Here is a 19,529-nt window from a genome sequence, read left to right as displayed (position 1 = left end):
ATACTGGTGACCTGGTCTACAGTATCTTAGATTTAGGTATAATTCAAAGTTTTAAATGCCATCCATATGCCATTTTGTTAGACAAACACAAAGAAATTTAATAACACTTTTCATTTTCTTTTTCTTAATTCATAAGGACAGTTCCTGCCAAATGTTCTGGCTTATGGCTCTCCTCCTCTTCATAGTATGTTTAAGTTACATATTAAGAATCCAAAAAATACCACTATGGAATTTTCATAAGCAATATCCGACCAATCAGTAAAACACAGTACACAGTGTGAAAATTTTAATTTATTCCCCTCCCAAGTATCCAGAATATATACCCTCTTAGCTTTGAGAAATGTGACAATGAAAATACCAACAGGATTGATCGTATGTAAAGAAAAGCACATACTACACAGGAGACATCCCTAAGTCCTCCCTAACCTAGCAGTGCAAGTTAATGGTATGATTCTGGCAATGTCACCTTTCACTTGATTTATAAAAATTTTACAGGACAGATTTAAAGCAAAGATAGGCCTCTGATTTTTATTTTTATTTTTTTTATCCCTAACAGATGTTTAAAAAGAGGCTATATTAAATGACAATGCATTTTTGAGTCGGGGGAGAAAAAAAAAATTAAAAACCCAAAACTTCTTTCAGTTTATTCAAAATAAAAATACACATAGAATTATGAAAATATAGGTTTACTATTTCCACCACATAAGTTGATGCTGCTGCTTGAAAGGCTTGCAAATTGTTTTTCAAGTTTTTAAAGCTCATCTCGATCCCTCAGTAAAGTATACCTATATTCGCTGGGTGCTAATTTCTGGAAGGAGCTCTCAGGTGGACTGCTTGCTACGTCTTGGACTGGCTGCAAGAGAAAGAATAAAACATTTTATATCAATATATTTTATGGAGTTATACTGTTTTAATAAAAGTATCAGATGAATGATAGTTGTCTTGTAACTATTTGCTTAATAAAGATAGCTACTGTGTGCCAGTCTGAAATCCTGCTTTCCCCATTCAGATGCCCTTACTGATACTCTCTGGGCAAGGCTGCCACAGAGCCCGACCTCTAGAGCTGCGGACGGTTCCCGAGGTGCAGTGGAAGGAAACTACCCGACACCTGAGTGCCTTCCTGCATTACGTTGTGGAGGCAGCACAACCGTGACGGAGCTGGCCCAAACCCTTCCCTCTTAAAAGTGACCACACAGACGATTAAAGGCACCTGCTCTGGAGACAGAGCTTTCATTTGGCAATTACCTGGATACCAGAATTTAGTTGACAGAAGGAGGAAAATACTTTCATACTGTAAGAAATTAATTTCTATAGTGTTTTATTTTTGCACCAACAATAGACAAAAATACACAGAACTAGAAGAGGGACTTCCAAGAATTTCAAAGAAAAGGTGGTGTGTAGTCTGTCTCCACACGATGAGCTCAAGAACAAACGTGCTGTCATGGTTCTAACATCCCCTGTAGTTAACGTAGGGCCTGTTACATTTCTCTGTGCCTGTGCCACATGACAGACCACGGATACTGGCTCACTCGCGTTACTAGTGGGAGAGCAACGTCTGCAAATTTCCCGTTTTCTTTTGTCATGTTCCCCTTCGCTAATACATTTTTTATTTGTATTTTTACTGAGATATGTTTGGCTTAAGTCATATTACTATAAAATACAAGATGTTCATTTTCTAATGGAGAAGTTGAAATAAATCAGGATAATACAAGAATGGTAAGTAACATTTTTTCCTAATCTGATAAAATATTAAGTAGGCCTACCTTCCTGAGGGAAATAATCGCCTTTGGGTTATTGCCAACAAACCGTTTGCTTCTATAGTTGCTTAATTATCAAAGAAAAATCGGATCTCAGACTTCAAGGAAAAAGCATGTCACTGGATTCCTAAAGGGAACTCTTGACACTGAACTTAATTTGACTCTTCAGGAAAAATTGACTTATTTTTTTATGTGGAGGTTCCTTGGACAAAACAGTGAAGTTCTGGGCATATGAAATAAGAGTTTTGTTTTGTATCTTCCCTCTCTGTATAATGGTAATAGACATGATATAAATCAATAATGCATCAAAATGTAATTTTTAGAGGTGTTTAACAAAGCAGGAACATAGAAATTATTTGTAACAAGTTACGAGGTAGAAACATTCTCAGGCTAAAAGTTACATAAACAAATACAAAATTTTCATAAATAGTTGTGAAGCACTCTAAATCTCAAAAGCTGCATGAAACTTTAAGTTTTGAACATTATAAATACTGTATTGGCGAAGGCGCTTAGGATGGTTTAGCAAGAATACCAAATCATTATTTTCTTTGTAGCATGGTCAATCTCCTGGCCACAGAGGAAGACTTGACCAGTTCATGGAATCCACTGACTTCTTCACTGATCTACCTACTTCTAATTCTTACCTCCTACTTTGAAACCAACTGTATTTAATCCTTCTACCCATATTCCACAGGACATACACCACTTAGTTTATTTGATCAAGAAACTATATTGTATCATTCTTGCAACCTTTCTGAAGTTCTATAACTTTAAAAATTAATTTTAAAAGGAACCATTTATTATCTAGAGTCTATTTAGAATTTCATTATAAAGATCTTAAGAGCAGAAACTCAAGCCTATACAAGAGCTTTAGATCCTTTTCAAGGCTAACTGAAAAAGGAAAAAGAGTTCCCACTGAAAAACAAGAGTCCTACCTGTCCTGGGGCTATATCGGTTGGGTCAGGACCATGATGGAATTCTCTGTGCAATTTTCCAGAATGTAAGTCAAATACGAACTGCTTGAGTTTTCCAGGAATTCTAAAACAAAAGTAAAACAAAAATTTAGCTTAAACTGTTAAAATGGACTTACCTCTATTTTATCAACTTCACACATTAAAAAAATTCTTAAATTTTACCTACAATCCTACCATAACTACCGGAGGCCAGGTGTATGCCGCACACTTTTATACAGCTGCAGTCGTGAAATGCAGATGCTCAGTTTTGTGTCCTACTTCTTGTACTTGTTTCACAGAAAATTTTCCACGCTTATTTTAACAGATGCATTAGAGTCTATCAAGATGTTGTCCTAAAACTTACTTAACCATCCCTTATTGTTGGACATTTATATATTTTCCTTAATATATGTAACTAAAAAACCTCATGTTCTCCAAAATTACACTAAAAATAACAGGGCTCAAGGGAAAAATAGCATTAGGGGCTAACCACTTAAAACTATGTAGCTTTGTAAGCAGAGTACTATGAAGAGCCTCGAACAAAAATACTAGCACTGTTCCGTCTCTACCGCTGTGTCGGCCAGGTGATCTGTAGCCTTAACCCAGAGCCTGTAAGTTCTTTCCTGAGATAGGACCTCGGGTCCTTGAGGGCATTCACTGCCAGCAGAACCAATTTTATCAAAATAATTTAAACCAGGGTATAGCTTTTTCTTGTCTTTTTTTCCCCCCTTAAGCATAAGGGAAAAATCTCACAACTTCTTCAACCACATGGGCAGCTCCACTGGATAACCTAATACTGTGAAAAGCAAAGCACTTCTCAAGGCCATGAAACTGACCTTTCCCCGCTTTTTGGGTTGGGGGAGGTCTTCATACATCACTAAAGTATTCTCTCCTTTTTAAAAAATATTTTAGTGCACATGCATGTGAGTGTGGGGGGTGGGGCAGAGGGAGACTTCCCACTGAGCACAGAGCCCTGACATGGGGCTTGACCTCAGAACCCTGACATCATGACCCCAGCTGAAATAGAGTTGGTCGCTTAACCGACTGAGCCACCCAGGTGCCCTTAAAGCATTCTCTTTAATGGTGAAATAACTTCTTTGATGGCTTCAAAACATTCTGAGGAAAATAATATGAACCAACACAACTCACTTAAAGTAACATCATTCGCCTAATTACCACTCCTGCTGTGAGCAAATCTGCACTACAGAGACATGCACTGTAGCAAAACAGACCATTATAAGGCTAAGCAGATTCACCTATCAGCCTTTTTGTCTTTAATTATTTCCTCAAGTTGTATCCAATGAAGTAGGAATACAGATCTTCCTCAACTTACAAGGGAGATACAGCCCAATAAATATACCCTACATTGAAAAATCCTAAGTGGAGAATACGTTTAATACACCCAGCCTACCTTAAATGTGTTCAGAACACTGATAATACCCTACTTGAGCAAAATCATCTCACACAAAGCCTATTTTATAATAAAGGACTTAACGGGTAACTTATTGAATTCTGTACTGAGAGCGACACACACGGGTTGCACGGGTCCAGCAGGTGTGGCCGCTGTTGAGGCCTGTGACCAGCAGGCTTACTGGGAGCTGTGGCTCACTGCTGGCTGCCGGCATCACAAGAGGGGCTTAGTGCACATCACTAGCCTGGGAGGAGATCACGATTCAAAGCATAGTTTCTACTAAATGTGTATTGCTTTTGCACCACTTTTACAAAGCAAAAAATCTTAAGTCAAAGCATCCAAAGTTGAGGAGAGTCTGTGGAGTAAATAAGAACTTTTGACTAAATGTGGACAAGTTATACCTACGAAACATTAATTTTTGCTATTTGTCTACCTGTTCTTTAAAGTCTTGCCAACATGTTTCCTTATTAAAATTTGTTTTACTACTTTAATAAAAGACACCTGCATTTTAATTTCCATTTCTTTAGAAATTAAGCATTTTTTCCACCGTTTTAATTTATATTTCTGCTCATATGAATTGTCAATCTTCTACTGAAATCTTGGCATTTTAAAAATACACTATATATTTTAAATAGAAACCTTTCTTCCTATCTCTTACAAGAATTAAAATACAGGTCCATAAACACTTTAATTCAGTAGAACTGTCTCACTTTTTAAATCATCATTTTTTGGTAGCAAAGAATAGCTGGCTTGTGTTAATACCGCCAGTTTCCTCTTATCCTCTCCTGAGGTCCTGCAAGTGCTATTTCTTCCCTTCAATAACTCCCACTGAGATGTACCAACCAATACCTTCATTGTACACTCATTTTGGCTCCCCACTAGCTCCAATGCAACAGAGACCAGCAGGTGCCAAATGCACAGTTTGCAAATACAAATGACTGTCAGGGAGCTGTATTGACGGAAATGCGTCTGAAAGGTTCTGTGGGGCTGAAGAAACCGCACACGTGCTAAAGAGAAACACTGAGAGGAGATCAATTTAAATTTAATATGACATCATCTACTGTCACCCACAGCAAAGTGCTACAATATATACATTCAAATCAAAGAATCACAAATGGTCTCTAATGTTTACGATAAAGCCCCTGTAGTTTGTTATTTTACAAAGTTCAAAGAGGACAGCAACCAATACAGTGTGACTTGCTTTTGCTGGTCAAAAAATCATTTATAATTAAATCTTAAAAGTAACAAATTCATAGAGAACACTCAAAACAGATTTTTTCGTAACTCGATTTTTTTCCCCTTGTCAACAGATGAGAGAAAGAATTGTGAGCAAAAGGCAGAGGGAGATACGATGAATCAGAATTGATATGGTAGAAAAACAGATTACAAAAGAGCTCTTATCTAGCTTGTGGCCAGAAACTAGCCATCATTATTAAGTAACAATCAGTGAATCACAATATATTGTCAAGAAAACAGACAACATGGTTATGTGCTAAAAAGGAAAATAAATGGATCCTTGCCATAATAAATTCAATTATATTTTCGCACTTTAGGGTACAATTTTTCTAATTAGAACACCTAAAGTGTTTCTTTCCCACCTTTCAAACACTCTTCTGTTTGTTTTCAATTTTGATTTTTAGGTGATGCAAAATTTAGGGACTGTGAAATGCACAAATGTTAAGTATGTATCACAGTGAGAAGCACTTTTTTTTTTTGAAATTTACATACAATGGAATTCACTTTTCTAGGCTTATAGTGCTGAGTTTTAACATATGCACATAGCATCTAGTTACTATCTCCACAAATAGGATACATAACAATTCCAACACCCTTTTTTTGGTCAGACCCCCCACTTCCCCCTAACTCTTGCCAACCCCTGATCTGTTCTCTGTTCCTATAATTTGCCTTTTCCAAAATGTCTTGTACTTGGAATCCTACAGCATGTAACCATGAGGCTGGCTTCTTTTATTTAGCATACTGCGTTTGAGGTTCATCCGTTCTGTTCCATGTATAACTTTGTTCCTTTATTTATTGAAGAGCATTCCACTGAGTGGATATACCACAATTAGTTTATCCTTTTACCCACTCAAGAGTCCTTGGGTTCTTTCAGGATTTTGGTGATTCTGAACAATGCTACTACAACATTTGTACACAGGTTTTTGCGTGAACATAAAGTTCACTACTCTAGGAAAAAGTAGTGGCTTATATGGAAGGTATATGTTTAACTTTTTAAAAAACCTGCCAAATTGTTTGGAGTGGCTGTATCATTCTGCAACCCCACCAGCAGTGTAGAAGAGTTCCAGCTCTTCCATATTCTCACCTGGGGTACGATAAGCACTTAAATTTAGCCATTCTAAAAAATATACAATGGGATCTCACTGTGGTTTTGGTGTGCATTTTTCTAATGTCTAACGATGTTGAGCACCTCTTCATGGGCTTACCTGCCACATGATTATCTCCTTTGCATTCTGCCAGTATCTTTTATGGAGCAAGTTTTTAATTTGTTGAAAGCCAATTATCCATTTTTTTCTTTTATGGATAGTGCTTTAGGCATACTAAGAGCTCAGGTCAGAAGGAGTTTCTACATTTACTTCTAAGAGTTTTACCTTTTACATTTAGGTCTACGATCAATTCTGAGTTAACTGTTTATGGAGGAGTTTCTTTTATGCAGATGTTCAGGTGGTAGAGCACCGTTTACTGAAAAGATGATCCCCTTCCGTTGAATTGTCTTTGCATCTTTAAAAAAAAAATCACTATTTGTGTGCCTATCTCTATTCTGTTCCACAGCAATACATACCTATGTCTTTCACAAATAGTACACTGTCATAAATATTTTTGCCGTATAGGTCTTAAAATCGGGTATTATGAGTCCTTTAACTTTGTTTCTTTTTCAGTTGTTTCTTTTCAATTATTCTAGTTTTACCTTTCCAGATAAATTTTAGAATCAGCTATATCTACAAAAAAGTCTACTTAGATTTTGATTGAAATTGCATTAAATCTATAGATAAATTTGAGGAGCACTGACATCTAAACAGTACCGAGTCTTCCAATCCATGAACAGTATGTTTCTCCATTAATTTTGGTCACCTCTGATTTCTTTCATTGCATTTTGTAGTTTTCATCATTAGATGTATACGCAGTTCTTTTTTCTTTCTTTTGGAGCCTATTTGGAATGGTAGTTTCAATGTTTTGGGGTTTCCAAATGTTCATTGTTAATATATAGAAATAAAAGTGATTTTTTAAAAGGTGACCTTGTATCCTGCTGAACTCACTAGTTCTAGGAGCTTTCTTGTAAATGTATTGGGCATTTCTACATACTCAATCATTTTATCTACACAGAAAGATAGTTTCTTTCTAGTCCAAACACGTTCTGTTTATTTTTTTGTCCTATGGTACTTGCTAGGACTTCTAGCGTCATACTAAATACAACTGGTGAGAGTGAACATCTTTTTTTCTTTTTAAATTCAATTAATATATAGTGTATTATTAGTTTCAGAGGTAGAGGTCAGTGATTCATCAGTTGCACACAACAGCCAGCGTTCATTACATCATGTGCCCCCTTAATGCCCATCACCCAGTTACCCCATCCCCCGCCCCCCTCCCCTCTAGCAACCCTCAGTTTGTTTCCGAGAGTAGACATCTTTATCAAAAACAATAAAATACTAAGGAATAAATTTAGCCAAGGAGGTGAAAGAGCTGTATATTGAAAACTGTAAAACACTGATGGAAGAAGACACAAATAAATGGAAAGATACCCTGAGTTCATGGATTGGAAAAATTAATATTGTTAAAATGTCCATACTACCTAAAGCAATCTACAGATTCAGTGCAATTCCTATCAAAATTCCAATGGCATTTTTCATAGAAATAGAAAAAACTTTGAAATTCATATGAAACCAGAAAAGACCCTAAATATAGCCAAAGCAAAAACTGTCTCAAGAAGAACAAAGATGAAGGTATCACACTGTGTGATTTCAAAATATACTACAAAGCTGTAGTAATCCAAGAGGTATAGTACTGGTATAAAGAGACAGAAACCGTAGATCATAATAGAGCGCCCAGAAAGAAATCCACACACTCATAGTCAACTGATCTTTGACAAAAGTGCCAAGAATGCACAAGGTGGAAAGGACACTATTTCACCTTAATTTAATTTAATTTTAGAGAGAGAGCATGAGCAGGAGGGAGGGACAGAGGGAAAGAGCGAATCTTTTTTTTTTTTTTTAATTATTTATTTGAGAGAGAGTGAGTGCGGGGAAACAAGCAAAGGGCACGGAGAGGGGTAAGCCGACTCTGTGCTGAGCACAGAGCCTGATGCAGGGCTAATCCCATGACCCTGAGATCATGACCTGAGCCAAACCAAGAGTCAGCCAGCCACTTAACCGACTGAGCCACCCACGGCTCAGAGAGAGAATCTTTTTTTTTTTTTTTAAAGATTTTATTTATTTATGTGACAGAGATAGAGACAGCCAGCGAGAGAGGGAACGCAAGCAGGGGGAGTGGGAGAGGAAGAAGCAGGCTCCCAGCGGAGGAGCCTGATGTGCGGCTCGATCCCAGAACGCCGGGATCACGCCCTGAGCCGAAGGCAGACGCTTAACCGCTGTGCCACCCAGGCGCCCCTCAGAGAGAGAATCTTAAGCAGGCACCACACTCAGTGCGGAACCAGATGCAGGGCTCAATCTCATGACCCAAGCCAAAATCAAGAGCTGGAAACTTAACTGACTGAGCCACCCAGGCACCCCAAGGATGGTCTTTTAAATAAATGGTGCTGGCAAAACTGGATAGCCACCGGCAAAAAAATTAAATTGGACCATTATTTCACACCAGGTACAAAAATCAACTCAAAATGTATTAAAGACTTAAATGTGAGACCTGACAAACTGTAACACTGTAAGAAAACAGGGGGAAAGCTTCTTAATATTGGCCTGGGCAATAAGTTTTTGGATATGACCCCAAAAGCACAGGCAACAAAACCAAAGACCAACATGTCATTGCATCAAACTAAAAAGCTTCTGCATGGTAAAGGAAACAGAGCGAAGAGACAACCTACAAACTGGGAGAAACCATTTGCAAAACCATCTATCAGATAAGGGATTAATATCCAAAAAAATAAAAGGAACTATAAAACAACTGAAGAGCAAGAAAACAAACTGGTTTCAAAATGGGCAAAGGACCTGAAAAGCCATTTCTCAAAAGAAAACATAAAAACAGCCAACAGGCACATGGTGCTGCTGTGCTCAACACCACTCACCATCAGGGAATGGAGACCAAAACCACGACGAGCTACCACCTCACACCTGTTAGAAGGGCTTTTCTCAAAACGACAGAAGGTAAGTGCCGCCAGGATATGGAGAAGAGGGAACCCTTGTACTCTGTTCGTGGGAATGCAAAGTGCTATACCCACTACAGAGGTATGGAGGTTACTCAAAAAATTAAAAAGCAGAACTATCATATGACCCAACAATCCCACTCTTGGATATATACCCGAAGGAGACCAAAGCATTGTCCGGAAGAGTTATCTTCACTCCCACGTTCACTGCAGCATTACTCTTATTAGTCGAAATAGAGAAACAGCCCAAGTATCCATCTACTGATGAACAGATAAGGAAAATATGGTGTGTACACACACACACACACACACACACACACACACACACACACAGGAATATTGTTCAGCCTTAATAAAGAAGGAAATCCTGTCATTTACAATAACATGGGTAAACCTGGAGGACATTATATGAAGCGAAAGAAGCCAGACAAGAAAGGCAAACACTGCACGATCTCACTTATACGTGGAATCTAAAAGAGCAGAACTTACAGAAGCAGAGGTAGACTAGTAGTTATGAGGGACTGGAGCGGGACGGAGTGGGAGAGAATGGGAAAATGTTGGTCAAAGGGTACAAAGTTTCAGCTACAGGAAGAGTATGTTCTTAAAATCTAACGTACAGCATGGTGACTACAATTAATACTGTATTATATACTTGAAATTTGCTAAGAGATTAAGTAGATTTTAATTGTTCTCAAAAAAAAGCAAGGTAATGGATACATTAATTTGCTTGACTGTGGTAATTATTTCAGTGTATACCTATATGAAAATATCATGTTATACACCTTAAATGTAAGCAACTTTGTCAACTATACTTCAATAAAGCTGAAAAAAGGAGGGGAAGACAAATAAGCTGGGGTAGAGAAGGAACCAGTCTATGTGGTTTGAGCCAGATATCTGGACAACGTGAGAGGTAATGAGCACAGTCAGATGATTAGAGTTACAAAGTCCTACCAGTTCAAGGAGAGGGTGTTCCAAGCACCAAAAACTACAAGAATGTTAACGAGGACGAGTTTGGTAAAGTCCCATTAGTAACAGTGTGTTATTAATTTGTTCACAGGAAAACCTGGATTCAAACAATGGGTTAAATCATGAAACCCAGACAAAGGCAAACTAGCCATTAAACATAAAAGAAAAAATTTTAATCACATGGGAAGATGTTTATAATGTATGGATAAATTAAAAAGACAATTCATAAAATAGCATGGCTCTGATTACACTTACAACACACACGTGTCTAGATCTCTGGTATGTGGATTCATGAGTGATTTTTAATTTATTCTTTGGCATTCTGTTAACTTTCAGAATTATTCACAAAGAACATAAGTTTTTTATTCTCAGAAATAAAGGAACAAATGATATGTTTAATGCACACATACACAAAAACAGTAAACATCTTTGTCTGGTTCCTGATCTTAAGGGGAAAGTATACAGTCTTTCACTATTAAATATGATATTAGCTGCAGGTTCTTTATAAATGTCCTTTATCAGACTGAGGAAGTTTCCATATACTACCAGTTTGTTAAGCATTTTCGTCATGAATGGATGTTGAATTTTGTCAAATGCTCGGGCATGTGTTAATGTGATCAGGTTTTTTTGTTACTCATTAATATGCTGAATTACACTGGTTTCTGAATGTTGGACTAGCCTTGCACACTTGGGACAAAACCCACTTAGTTGTACGTTGTTCTTTTTTTCTATATTGCTGGATTTGATTTCCTAGTATTGTTTACTTTTTAACTTATACAATAATGTAGTACAAACTCATTTAATGTATTGTACTAGCAAGAAAACAATATTTTGCCATTTAAGTTACTTAACCTCTTTGAGCGTCAGCTTTCTGATTTGTAAAATGAAAACAATGCCCGCTTACTTAATTGTACTGTTTTTATAGTCTAACGACTTAGATTTGAATCTGATTATTTCCTATAATAATAGGCCTTATCATAGTGCTTACTATGTATCAGACACCGTTCTGAGAGCTATAGACATACTCATTCATCTACTGCCCGCAAGAGCCCTATGAAGTAGGTACTGTTAGCATTCCCATGTTATAGATGAGGAAACTGAGGCACAGAGGCGGTAAGAGATCGCCCAGAGTGATACAGCTAGTAGGTAACAGCCTGGGACTGGAATCTCAGCAGGCTGGATGTGGAGTCTGAGCTCCTAACTGCTACCTATTTTGCCTCTTTAGTGACTTCGACTTAGTAAAGTTACTAAATCTCCCAGAGCTTTAGTTCTCCATTGTAAAAGTAGAAATAATACCTGTTTTATATGCTTCTTACAGAAACGGAGAACACACACAAAGTACAGAGTGAAGCTGGTCCAGTGCCTGCCTGTCAGAGTTTCAGGTTTATTTTGTTGGCAGGTCCAAATAAGGTAAAAAGTAGTGTAATGACTTGTAAAATAAAGTACTTCTAAGAAGGTGACTGATGTCAGTTGTATGGTAGGCACATTACATGAAAGTAAAAATGGTGCTCAGGGACTCAGCCCACTGTGTACACCGCCCGGTGGCTGACAGGAGAGGCACGTTCAGAAAAATCACAACCACAGAGGCGAGAGGAGGAGAACAACAGGGCGAATGGCTAGTTGATAAATACTAGGACATATTCCAGATGTGCAGATATTTATCTAAAGTAGTCGAACTTTTTTTTTATTTTATTTTTTTTAAAGATTTTATTTATTTATTTGACAGAGATAGAGACAGCCAGCGAGAGAGGGAACACAAGCAGGGGGAGTGGGAGAGGAAGAAGCAGGCTCACAGCAGAGGAGCCTGATGTGGGGCTCGATCCCATAACGCCGGGATCACGCCCTGAGCCGAAGGCAGACGCCTAACCGCTGTGCCACCCAGGCGCCCCTAAAGTAGTCGAACTCTTAAACGTAGAATAAGCAGATTAAACTAAGAGCAAATTAATCAAAACATTTATTGAACGTTTAATGCTGTCACAAAGCAGTTGGTATTACAAGAGATAAAAAACTAAATGAATAAAATTTGCCTTTTAAGAAGCCCTCTCAGTACCTATTTTTTCCACCTAAAAAAGCCTCATTTGACAGGGGCCCTGGATCATGAAGAACAACACGCAATTCTCAGAGTTAAGAGAGACCCAACGGTGACCCAGTTTACAAATCTTCTGCCTCTCCCGCCAAGCTCCTTATCATTATGCCTGATTCCTGGTTGGCGCCCTCCAAGTTCAAGGAGGCAGGCTAACCTGTCCCAGCAGGTGACTGAACTGCGGAACTAGTGAGACACTCACCCCCGGTTTCAGCTTTGCCCTGACCCGCTTGGCTCCTCACCGCAGCCGCCCCGCCTCCTGCCAAAATGCAGCCAATCAGCTGCAGCCAAGTTCCCAGACGGAGCAGTGTAAGGAATTGCATCATTTTCAGCGATCAGAGATCTGGGATGAATGACCTAGACCCCAGAGCTGGGGGCTCGGCACTACAGTAGCCCACTCCACCTTCTGCCTTTTCCTGTCCCGGGGCCCCAGCTGCAGGACGTGTGCACACTTCAGCGAACGTACACATGGTACGGTATTTGCTGGTCACCATTTTTTAGAAGGTGGGATTCTCCTGAAAGTCCTTCAACAGCCTTCTGCCCCCCACCATCTATTCTCTCCTCCTGGGATTGTGGACCATTTCCTAGACCTGCCCTTAGGTGCTCTTAGGTTTCTAAATTACCCCCTATTCTTTTCCTCTACATGTAAAATCTATTCCTTTACCCTTGGCAAGAAATCAATCTGGTGAATCTATAGGGGGAAAAAACCGAAGATTCACAGATCTGTGATGTAGTTTCAGGTACAAGTACTGTCTCTTCAAACATCTTTGACATTCACACTTACACTGCTTTTTGTACGTCCTGAGAATGTAACTGCCGATAGGATGCTGTAGGAGCTTGGGGCTTTGGGTTCAATACGCTCGGCCATGAACCCCAGGCCTGCCGCTAGTTAGTTGTGTGGCCTTGCGTGTTATGTTACCTCCCTCAGGCTCCGTGTCTGAAATAACGGAGAGGTCACTAGAACACTGGTAGCGTGCTCCCCCGCCACACCAACTCTGGCATGAGGAGACTCGGTACCATAAATCCGCTTTCTTGCTCCTTACCACAACCGCACTTCCTCCAACTGACCCCAGAAATGCTGAGTTACTAAAAGTAATAGTAATTACAGTAATTTATGGAAACTGCTTATCATTTAAGCCTTAATTACCATGCAGCACAATAACAATTATGCAAGCCATTAAATGTGTCAGATTCACTTTGCTACATATTTTATTTGATTTTTAACACCAACATCTATTCACATAGGCTCAGTTTGTAGCTCACACAGCATGTGCCTCCTTACAATTAAAAAAATATTAGAGTGAACAGTGCCTAGGAGGGAAAATCAGGCACCTAAGGGAGAAATTACAGAAGTAATTTGTTTCAAAGAGCTTCAAGTATAGGCAAGTCTCTTATCTCCCTCCCTACTCACAGGACCAAACACTTGCAAGATGGGAGAGGACCACTTCCCATTCCCAGATGTCTCTGGAGAAATCTTCCTGGTGCAGTTTTTTTGCACCAGGGCACAAGTAGAATGCTGCCAGCTGGGAGGTTAGTTTCTCTTGGTCAGGTGCCCACCTCTTGGTCCAGTAAACTAGAGCTGGAGAATAGGGGGGCTGGGTCATGTGAGAAAGGATACACCTACTTGTGTTAGTTGGGTTCTCTGACCAGCAGACACCAAGATGGGACTGGAAGTGCCAAAGTAACACTTAAATCTGACTTCACAACTGAAGGAAAAAACTTAAGACAGCCAAGATGGAACTCCTCACAGACGTCCCTTGATGTGTTACACGGGGTTCCTAGGACCAAAAGCCAAAGTTGGGCATAGTCTGGTTGCTGTCTGGTCGTAAAGTCAGCATCCTGTTGACTTCCACTAGTATGAGACTTTGTAATGGGGCTGCGAGTATGCGGTGAAAGCAAAGAGGTAAACAACTGGAGATTCATCCACTGTGAGAGGTAGGGAAATGCGCTGGTAACAACTTCATCTAAATAACCCATGCATAAGATAGGATTCCTAACGCCAAGCACAGTCTCTGCCTGGAAGCACTTGCAGCGAGACCAGACACCAGAACTACCCTCTCTTACAAAGCTCATTCTTTTAGCTTGAGCTTGTAACTTCAGGAAGCAAGCCTAAGACATGAGAGGAACAGGACACCCGACCAGGTAAGACATTTCCATCTAGCCCAAAAGTCAATGCTCACACGCTTGTTAAGGGGACTGAAAAGGTTCTACCGGGATGCTAGGGAGATCTGGACCTTTCAGGCAGACTTCTGGGTACAACTACTCTTCCTTTTAAAATCCAGCACAGTCCTGCCTCTCATTATTCCCCTGCCTTGTCACTCTCAGTAAATGTTCTTGCTTCCCTAGTCACAGTTAAAAACTAGACAGGAACGTCTGCGGTTTTCTGCTGCTGTCACTAACACCAGAATCCCCCAAGCCCCCCCCCAAAGGAATGCACCCTTCCTTTCCTCTCTTTCTCATGAGAAAGGAAGAACGTTCTTTCCTTGGCTTTACATTTCCTCGTGCTCCTTATGGCTCTGCTGGATCAATTAGCCCCTCTTTCTCCTATCTTTTCAATAACTCTTCACTCCATTTGATTCTTTCCCACAAGCATTTAATCACGGTTAGTTTCTTGTACCCCAAGGGGGGAAAGAAGAAAGAAAAGAACAGAACAGAAAAGAAAAGAAAAAGAAAAGAAAAAAAAAGAAAGAAAGGAAAAAGGAAAAAAGGAAAGGAAAGGAAAGAAAAAAGAAAGAAAGAAAGAAAGAAAAAAACCAAAACCTCCTTCCATCCTACGTCTCTCTGGAGCTATGCTCCTATTTTTCTTTCCCTTTAGAGGCTAGCTTCTTGCACAATTTTCATCGCCAAATCTTCTTTTCCTCACCAAACAGTACCCTTTGATTCACTGCAATACAGCCTTTCTGGAGGGCAAACTAACAGATCCTTCGTCCTTCTGGTTGAGGCTTCCTTCCTGCTAAAAGTGCTCCTCCCTCAATTACCATATTATTCTTTTCTGGTTTTCCTTTCATTTCTTTGATTCCTCCTCCTCCTGAGTCTTTTACACATGTTCCTTCTTTCCTTCCCTTAAATGCTGGCACTCATCAGGGTTCCATTTTCAGCCCTGTGCTAGGTCGTCTCGTCTGTTTCAACAACTTCAGCCATATCCTTACGTGTTCAAGCCCCCGCCCTTATCTCTGTTGACTGCTGGAGCCATGGAAACGCCCAACTGGAAACTCCTCCCTCGGGGCCCCGGCACCTCAAATTCAGTATGCCAAGACAGAAAACTCATTTCCTTTCCTACCAGGCCGCTCCTCTACTGCGTTCTCCCGCTCAGTTAACGGCCAACCCACTTAGCTGTGCAAGTCAGATTCCTGGCCATCACTCACAGCTCTCTTCGTCCATTTATTAAGATACCAAGTCCTCCTATACCACCTACAAAATATCTCAAGACTCCTGCTTCTCTCTAGCTTTAGTTCTACTGCCAGAATTTATTTAGGTAATTTGTTCAGTCAGGATTCGTCAACTTGTTGTCTATCATCAACGCTTGTCTGGATTACTGAACAGTCTCCTGAATTCTGTTTTGACTCCCTCTCATCTATTCTCCAGTTTACAGCCTGAGGAATGGTTTAAAAATAACCTCCTGACCAAACCTTTCATGGACTCTTCGGAGTTTTCAGGATAACGTCAAGCTTCCCTAACACATCACAGGGCTTTCATGGGCTAGCCGCTGCTGGCTTCTCAGGGCCTCACCCCTCAGCAGTCCCCCTCCCGTCATGCAAATTCTGCCACAGGTTCGTACCTGTTTCTGCCGGTATCCCCCTTCTCCAAGCCCTGTCTCCTCCTCCACCCATGATAAACCTGTACAGAACTTTAGGACGCACCTCAGGCATCCACATCTCCAAAGCCTGGATCGAGTGCCTCCCTGTGGAGCTCTGCCAGAGCCCTTCTCACATCGTAAAACACAAGTGCCTGTTGTCCTACGTGTCTCCTTTCTCTACTTGGTTGCGAGTTCGTTGAGGGCAAGGACCCAGTCTTAGTAAACTTTAAACCACTGGTTTATACAGCTTGGTTTATATTCTACAATGACTGTCATACAGACGACTTGGATTTCACTGATACGTGGAGTTTAAGAAACAAAACAGGATCCTAGCGGAAGGGAGGGAAAAATAAAACAGGACGAAGTCAGAGAGGGAGATAAACCATAAGAGACTCTTAATCACAGGAGACAAACTGAGGATTACTGGAGGGGAGGAGGGGAAGGGGGACGGGATAACTGGGTGATGGACATTAAGGAGGGCACATAATGTAATGAGCACTGGGTGTTACAGAAGACTATGAATCACTGAACTCTACCTCTGGAACTAATAATACGCTGTAATGTTAATTAATTGAATTTATTTTTTAATTTTTTATTTTTATTTTTTTGATGTAAAGTTCGATGATTCATTAGTCGCGTATAACATTAAAAAATTAAAAAAATTCACCAACTGACAAATAGAAGAAATGTGGTATATCCATATAAAAAAGTATTATTTGGCAATAAAAGGGACAAAATGCCAATATTTGCTAAAATACTGATGAACTTTCAAAAAGTTATGCTAAGTTAAAGAAGTCAGACACAAAGGAGCACAAATTGTATGATTCCACTTACATGAAATAGCCAGTATAGACAAAGCCACAGAAAGAGAAAGTGGATTAGTGGTTGCTGTGGGCCGAGGGCAGGCGGAATGGGAAGTGACTGCTTAATGAGTTATGGGATTTCTGTTTAAGATGATGTAAAGTTCTGAAACTAGTACTCGTGATGGTTATATAGCATTGTGAACACAATACCACCAAACTTTACCCTTTAAAATGGTTAAAATGATAAATTTTATGTTATGTGTATTTTACAACAAAAATTTACAAAAGACCTTTTTTAAGTGTAAAGAAACAAGAACAGAGAAGTTAAGTGACTTGCCCAAGGCGGAATTCAAAGTAGGCCTGCTATACAGTAAGACTGAGAATCTTCTACCAAACAACTACATCTCTATAATGAAATACTGAGCAGTGAGTGAGGTAATTCATTCTGCAATAGGATTTCAAATCATCCTCTAACTGTGCAATTTAATCTGTGGACATAAAACAGGGTACTAAAATAAATTTAAAAGAAGTCTAATTTGAATTAATACTCGTTGCTTCAAATTTTCATACATGAAGAAACATCTCCATTTTTAACCACTGTATTTAACATCTCAGAAAGCTGATAAAAATCTAATATCTGTTGTAGAGACAAGGGTTACATATTTATTAATACTATGAAGAGCTGAGAATGGACAATTGAGAATGGAGTCAGAAAGCTCACCTGTTCTTGGAAAAGTTCGCAGCTCTTCCCCACAGAAACGTCTAGCCGTAGCCATCTTCTGGGTCTTAACCACTGCGGTGGGCAGCAGTACTACCAGTTACCTTTCACCTGACCTAGGACTACAATCTGCTTTCCTTGACATGCTGACAAACACCAAACTCAATTCAGAACTAATTTCTGGAAGGGCAAAAATTTTCTTTCAGAGATTAATTCCCAAGCATTAGGATCACCTAATGCCAGCATTTCTATAGGAATATAACATAATTCTCACAGTCAATTATATTACACTCCAGAGTGAACAAAACTGTATCCATCCAAATAACAAGTATTACTGGTTCAACGCAGGATTATTTAAAGTATTCAAACAATGGTTTTAAGTTAATTTCTGAGACACATTATCAGTAATTAAAAAAGAAAAAGAACAGTACTTACAATACATCCCTGAAGTCTCCAAACACATACATATGCCTAAAGCTGTCAATAGCTATGACAGGGCAATCTGCTGGAGTTTTCTGTATGTGCAGAAGAGGGTGTCGAAATTTGTCACAGTCAGCATGTAAAAAGTTTATTGTACCTTTACAGGAAATAGAATTTGGAGAGGTAGGTTAGAATTTTCTTGACTGTAGTCTCATAAGATTGTAAGTTCACAAAAAGTGACATATTACTTAATTAACTAATTAATTAATGAATTTAAAAAAACCAACACGCTTTAGAGTAATAGGGATCACAAAAACTACAACCTAAATATTACAACATTTAAAAGAGGTAGAATTTTAGTGCTTAGGGCAGAGTATAATTTCCTTAGAAATTATATGAACTCACCCTGAATTCAAATGCTGTGGTGACTTTTTTATTTCCCTTAAATGGGCAGTTAGCTATCCAGGTCTCGGCTGTGAGCAAGTTCATGAATCTGACAGATGAACTGTGCTCAAGGGGCCATCTTCACTTCATCAAGAGTGCCCTTCCTGTCCCTACTGGCTGACATTTAATATAATTCAACCCCAAAATACTTACTACAAGGCTAATAAGAGCCTGGCGCTACACAAGGCCCTCGCTTTATTTGGCTTGACTTTCTTCTCTCACTACGGAGGAAAAGTGGGTGAAAACTCAAAACTCTTCTCTGATGGTTTGTGGAACTCCACAGAGAATTACTCAACTTTCTTTCATTTAGAAATAAATGTTAGACTGTGTAAGTTCTCTCGGTGATCTCTCTGGGACTATCCATTAGAAAAGGATCAGGCAAGTATCAGGGTGCTGGAAGAAAGTACCTAAAAATAACATTGTCCACCCATGACCCCACTTTTCAAGCTATTTGGTTTTAGTCAGCTAATACAGTCATGTGTTTGTTTTAAAAGCCACTACTTCATGAGACCTCTACTAATGCTTCCCACCCCCACGCTGACATGCAAATTCAGGGGTTGAGTAGAGTTAACATTACTTATTAAATTTTTAACCCAAATATGTTTACATGGATATGAGTATAATGGGGGAGGAGAGGGACAGAAGAAAGGCTGAAAATAAACATCTTAATCTGTCTACCTTTTTCACTTATTAATTGTCGGGCTACTTCATTCTGGAATATTTCTAAACTTTCCGTATCTTCTTTCATGTGGAAAAGTATGAGAAAAGGCAGTCCTTCTTCTGTCAGTTCCTGTATACAGAAGTATTCAGTAAGAATTATCAGGCCTTGCCACTGTTCTAGGTAGGAAC

At 39.4% G+C, this 19,529-nt stretch overlaps 1 protein-coding gene across 1 annotated transcript in view; it reads right to left on the bottom strand.

Annotated features, from left to right (window-relative positions):
• Positions 1–623: 623 nt before the first annotated feature.
• The window catches only part of ERP44 (endoplasmic reticulum protein 44), a 90,873-nt gene continuing 71,967 nt past the window's right edge, over positions 624–19,529 (bottom strand). The window contains exons 9-12 of the mRNA XM_045780652.2: positions 19,359–19,470; positions 18,252–18,393; positions 2,693–2,795; positions 624–853 (exon numbers count right to left, since the gene is read on the bottom strand). Coding sequence (XP_045636608.1) covers positions 752–853; positions 2,693–2,795; positions 18,252–18,393; positions 19,359–19,470 — 459 coding nt within the window. The 3' untranslated portion in view covers positions 624–751. The remainder of the gene's footprint in view (positions 854–2,692; positions 2,796–18,251; positions 18,394–19,358; positions 19,471–19,529) is intronic.

This window comes from Ursus americanus, chromosome 18, assembly GCF_024610735.1.
Source record: "Ursus americanus isolate L20-20 chromosome 18, mUrsAme1.1.p, whole genome shotgun sequence".
NCBI classification, from domain to species: domain Eukaryota; kingdom Metazoa; phylum Chordata; class Mammalia; order Carnivora; family Ursidae; genus Ursus; species Ursus americanus.
This window is presented reverse-complemented; position numbering and strand designations above follow the sequence as displayed.